Below are 6,000 nucleotides of genomic sequence, written 5' to 3' on the forward strand. Positions count from 1 at the left end.
GTTAACAATAGTTGTAAATTAAGCAAATAAAAGATGTTGGGGTTTTTTTAATAGTTGCTTTGCTGTATAATAGAATATTGTTAACACTTCTCCTTTTTCTTCTGCCAAAAAACACCAGCAGATTACGTTTGGTGTTTTTCACTCTTGATGAAAGTGAAGTCATTGTATCAACTAACTTCAGTAAAGAACACTGTTAAGGCTAAGGGTAGAAAAAAAAGCATATTCTTTTGTCCTGGTTTCAGCTGGGATAGAGTTAATTGTCTTCCTAGTAGCTGGTGCAGTGCTATGTTTTGAGTTCAGTATGAAAAGAATGTTGATAACACTGATGTTTTCAGTTGTTGCCAAGTAGTGTTTAGGCTAAAGTCAAGGATTTTTCAGCTTCTGATGCCCAGCCAGCAAGAAGGCTGGAGGGGCGCAAGAAGTTGGGAGGGGACACAGCCAGGGCAGCTGACCCAAACTGGCCAAAGGAATATTCCATACCATGTGACGTCCCATCTAGTATATAAACTGGGGGGGAATGGGGCTGGGGGGGATTGCCGCTTGGGGACTAATGGGGCATTGGTCGGCGGGTGGTGAGCAATTGCATTGTGCATCACTTGTTTTGTATATTCCAATCCTTTTATTATTATTATCATTATTAGTTTCTTCTTTTCTGTTCTATTAAACTGTTCTTATCTCAACCCACGAGTTTTACTTCCCCCCCCCCCCAGTTCTCTCCCCCATCCCACTGGGTGGGGGGGAAGTGAGTGAGCAGCTGCGTGGTGCTTAGTTGCTGGCTGGGGTTAAACCATGACACTTTATATAATGTGGAGGTTTCCTAGAGGAACAGAAATGCTGCCTCAGTTTGAAAATGGGCATGGAGTGAGTGTTTAACTACATGGAAGGTAACATGCTACATATACTGATATTGCAATATATATTAAGAGGATTTACTTACTTTTTAAAAACCTTCCACAGTGTGTAATTTGAAACCACAAAAGATTGGCAGTACTTTGAGTTCTTTCTAAAAAACATTCAAATACCATCAAAATCTAATTATTTCATTGGAAATAAGGCATACATTTCAGTCTGTTCCACTAAAATCTTAATATTGATTACTCTTTCACCTCTCGCATATCTCGCACATTGGGGCAATTCAAAGACAAGTTACCTTTCCTAATCCATGACAGCCTTTATTTGCTATTCAAATATCATAATGTGGGTTGAGAAATTAGGGTGAGATCAGTTTCTCTTAGAAAGAGAAATGAATGCCTCTTTCTCCTAATTTTTTCTTTCAAAGTCATTGCTGTAACATCCAAGTAATTTGAGAATACACTTGACATCTTAAAGAATGCAACAGGAAGACCATAGACAAGATGGCTCTAGTTATTTGGATTTGAACATGTTTCTTAGACTGTACTGGAAACTTCTCTTTCAAACTTAATTCTGAATAAATCATTGTTAGTTGCTACATACTTTCTAAGCTAGTACTCTTCCACTTTCAAGTGTGGTGGGTTGATCTTGGCTGTCTGCCAGGTGCCCACCAAGCCACTCTATCACTCCCCCTCCTTTCTCAGGCAGAGAAAATACAACGAAAAGCTCATGGATTGAGATAAGGACAGGGAGATCACTCACCAGTTATCGTCATGGGCAAAAAAGACTCGACTTGGGGAAGATTAATTTAATTTATTGCCAATTAATAATAGAGTAGGGTAGTGAGAAATGAGAACAAATCTAAAAACACCTTCCCCCCACCCCCACCTTCTTCCCAGGCTTAACTTCACTCCCAACTCTTCTACCTCCTCCCCCCGAGCAGCACAGGGGGATGGGGAATGGGGGTTGCTGTCAGTTCATAACTCTTCATCTCTGCTGCTCCTTCCTCCTCATGCTCTTCCCCTGCTCCAGCATGGGGTCCCACCTATGGGCTGCAGTTCTTCAAGAACTTCTCCAGTATGGGGTCCCACCTATGGGCTGCAGTTCTTCAAGAACTTCTCCAGCATGGGTCCTTTCCACAAGGTGTAGTCCTTCAGGAATGGACTGCTCCAGTGTGGGCTCTCCACGGGCTGCAGCTTTCTTCAGGGCACATCCAACTGCTCTGGCATGGGGTCCTTCACAGGCTGCAGGTGGATATCTGCTCCACCATTAACCTCCATGGGCTGCAGGGGGACAACCTGCCTCACCATGGTCTTCACCATGGGCTGCAGGGGAATCTCTGCTCCGGCGCCTGGAGCACCTCCTCCCCCTCCTTCCTCACTGACCTTGTTGTCTGCAGGGTTGTTTCTCTCACATATTCTCACTCCTCTCTCCCATAGAATGAAAGTCATTGCTGATGTACAGACTAGTACCATATCTGTTTTAATATGGCTGTTCTGTTAATTGTTCCAGTATTACAGCTTTTGAAGAAATGATAGAGCCATTCAGACTTCATGAAGATGATAAAGAACAAGAAATTGCAGATAAAATGAAGGAGAGTGAACCTTGGAGGATAACAGATAATGAACTTGAACTTCACAAAACAAAGGTGCTGTATTCTTTAAACAGTTATGTTAAATGTTGTCAATTCCCCCCCCCCCTCTGGCATTTGTGGATATAATTAATAAGCTGATTCTTGTTATTCTCTTCCATAGATGCTTTTATGAATAACTCATGGAAAGCAGCATCTTTATAGTTAATGAACTAGTTAATTCCTTGCTGTTCCTGATGTCCACAAACAACCTCAAAACTTTTCAGTGAGATACTTGCAGCAATTCATTCTTGTCTGCTGATAGCTTGTTTCTGCAGACACTAGCCAGCAGGCTAACAAGATTTCAGCTGACCTGAGAACAACAGAACTATAAGAAATGGCTAACTCCAAATGTTTGCTGCAACAAGCACTGTAGCTGATGTGAAAGAGAAAAGTGAAAATGACTGTATAAATGCAAGTTTAAGAAAGAAGTCATCAGTAGTAGAATAGTGGGGAGCTGCTTAAGATGCTAAGCAAGGATACAGTAGTATAAAAAGGAGGTCCATTGTGGAGAGAGGCTTGCCAAACAAAAGTGGGGCTTCTGTAACACTGGCTTGCTACTTACAGGAAATAGTTAAACAAACCTTGGAGACAGTTTAGGGGGCTCTTGCTTCCAGCAGCTGTGAAGGATTATATCATTAGTAGAGGGACTATCTTAAAATTAGCTTTTGTAGTACTTGGCTTATTTGCATGTTTCTAAGTTTACCGTTTTTATTCTCTCATGGCCTTGGAACCATAGGTATCTCAGACAAATGAACAAGTTACCAAATTGAGGGGGAAGTATATGCTTTCTATAAATGATACATACCAATTGATCACAATTGGGGTTTTTTTCTTGATCAAATTATTTTTTTCTAGTTTATATATAAAAATAAAAGATCTTCCTCACAATTTTCATTCTTAAATACAGACTTATCGTCAGATTAGGCTAAATGAGTTGCTGAAAGAACATTCAAGTACAGCTAACATAATTGTTATGTAAGTAAATAATTTTTATGGTTATTCTAATTGATATAGTACTGTAATTTGAACTATAAATATATGTAAATACAGGTTAGAAAGAAGACTGTGCCTTGGCATTAAAGCATAGAAATACTCGAGCAAGTTTCAGTACTGGAAGTAATTACTGATGCATAAAGAATGGCCTATGTAGTTTCATGCTTTTCATATGTTACTTCAGATGACTGCCTCCACATCTGCAGTGCAGCTTGAGATTCTCACATTCATTCCCCTCTTGCATGCCAACTATTCCCTCCTCTTTCGCATTCTTCCTTTAAACTCTGTTTTTTCTGGGAAATCTCTCTAGATAAAGGTACTTTTGATCAACATTACTTGCTGATGCATTTCCATGGAACTACAATTAGAATGCAGATTGTAGCTTCTTCACCATGTTTTCCTTTAGGAGCCTGCTTCAGAGCTCCATGAAGTAGTACCACAAATGGAGTTTGATCAGTGCAAGTAGACTTCCAGTAGTTTTTCAAAAGACAACAATATGGTGTGTTTTGGAAGGATTGTGAGAAAGATAGACTGCAACAACTTAGCACCATAAGTAAAAGTTCTATTTTAAAGACTTGAAGAGTCTTTAAAGAAACTTTCTCCAACTGAGGAGAACTCATTGTGAAGCTGCCTGAATATAAAATGGTGATAAAAGGCCAAAAGTGAGGTGTAAGTAGATGTAAAGGCCTGTGGTACTTAAGATATGAACTCTTTACTTTTTCTCAGAATTTAATTAATGAGTTACATCTGAAAAATATAGGAAATTGGACTTAATATCTACCTCTTTGCAGAATTATATTTTCATCTTTCTGATATGACTTGTACTCCATGAGTTTTTTCTAACTGTTCATTGCTTTTTTTCTTTTTCTTCTTTCTTGTGACTTGTAGGAGTTTGCCAGTTGCAAGAAAAGGTGCAGTTTCTAGTGCACTATACATGGCCTGGTTAGAAGCTCTTTCTAAAGATCTGCCACCAATTTTCCTTGTTCGTGGGAATCATCAGAGTGTTCTTACCTTCTATTCTTAAGAGTACTGCACATGGGACAGCTATGACAAAGTGGTATTTCAGTGCCCAGAGGAAAGCGACTGAGATGGTCTATAGATTATTAACATCATAGATGCAAAAAGTGACTCTCTCACTATTTCACTGATTTGAACCCACACAAGGAAAGTCACTGTATTTATAAAGTTGTGACATCTTCAGTTTTATTCTATATTTTCTCTAAATTAATCTTGCTTATTGGGGGAGGATACCTTGTTAGACTGAGGAACAAAACAAGCTTTTTCTTTGTGATTTGAATAGCGGCAATAAAAGTGATTTCTTTTTGAAAGGATTATAAATTTATGAAAGCCTTTTAGCCTTGAGGTGCCTTCTGAAATTAACCAAATCTCATCCACATATTCTATTTTTTAATTTTATATAGAATGTCAAAATCTGCCTTCAACTAAGTTTAGATTAGACTTCCTTTAGGTTGTAGTATCTTCTATATTAAAATAAAAATGAATGCTGCTTTTCAGTCTTCCGTTGAGCTATTAGTTCTTAGTACGGTATGTTTTCTATTGTTCAGAAAGTTTGTGGGCCTTTTTTTTGTTGTTATCCATTATATTTAAAATAAAGGTGAGGATTGGGGCAGGTCAGTTGGAGTAAGACATGCCTGATGTTATTGTCAAGACTTTGTACTACTAAATTTTGTAACAGTTAAAATAAAACTAATTGTACTAGCTGATAGGATCTTTTTCAAAAAATTGACATTGTGTACTACTTTGGCATTAGTTTGAGATATACGGATAACATTAGCTACCTTTGGTGAAGGGTAGTATGTCAGTCTTCAGTCTGTAGTTCTAATATGAAACTGAATTCATGTTATAGGCTGAGGCTGTTTTTCTCATTAAAAGCAGGAAAAAGAGAAAAAGGCCTGTCCTAGTTCTTGGCCTTTTACTTTTTGATGTCACTTGCAGTTTATTTTGAAACAAAACTGAACTTAAGGCCTGAATATGGGTAATATGAGCAATATGATGTCATCTAACAGAAAACAGTAAACAATATGTAGAATCTTGCTAGGTCATGCCATGTGAAATGTAAAAGGTAAAATTCTCTTGCATTTTTTTCAACAAACTGTTAAAAGGGCCACTAGTTAATAAGGGAGATGTTTTTAGGTCAGTTCATTCAGTTGTCAGAAAATATATTTAGTCTTATTAAATAATACTCAGGTTTGATTATCTAGCAATTTAGATTTATTCCATACATCCTACTTTATAGGTTTTCTATGTTTAATAAAGAAACTGCCAATTTTGTGTCCTTTCATTGTATGTTTTGACACCTTCATAGAATCATAGAATAGTTTGGGTTGGAAGGGACCTTTAAAAGTTATCTAGTCCAAACCCCCTACAATGAGCAGGGACATCTTCAACTAGATCAGGTTGCTCAGAGCCCAGTCCAACCTGACCTTGAATGTTTCCAGGGATGGGGCATCTACCACCTCTCTGGGCAACCTGATAATTTAGTCTACTATGAACACCTACAC

General features: G+C 38.2%; 1 protein-coding gene across 4 annotated transcripts in view; it reads left to right on the forward strand.

The window, feature by feature from the left end:
* Positions 1-5,775, forward strand: part of LOC138683649 (solute carrier family 12 member 2-like) — a 111,234-nt gene extending 105,459 nt beyond the window's left edge. For 3 of the 4 annotated variants that reach the window (XM_069775656.1, XM_069775652.1, XM_069775653.1), the window contains 3 exons: positions 2,365-2,500; positions 3,393-3,460; positions 4,367-5,775. In XM_069775656.1, coding sequence (XP_069631757.1) covers positions 2,365-2,500; positions 3,393-3,460; positions 4,367-4,502 — 340 coding nt within the window. In that variant the 3' untranslated portion in view covers positions 4,503-5,775. The other variant, XM_069775654.1, reaches the window with a different exon arrangement.
* The last annotated feature ends 225 nt before the right edge of the window (positions 5,776-6,000 follow it).

Source organism: Haliaeetus albicilla, chromosome W, assembly GCF_947461875.1.
Source record: "Haliaeetus albicilla chromosome W, bHalAlb1.1, whole genome shotgun sequence".
Taxonomy (NCBI): Eukaryota; Metazoa; Chordata; class Aves; order Accipitriformes; family Accipitridae; genus Haliaeetus; species Haliaeetus albicilla.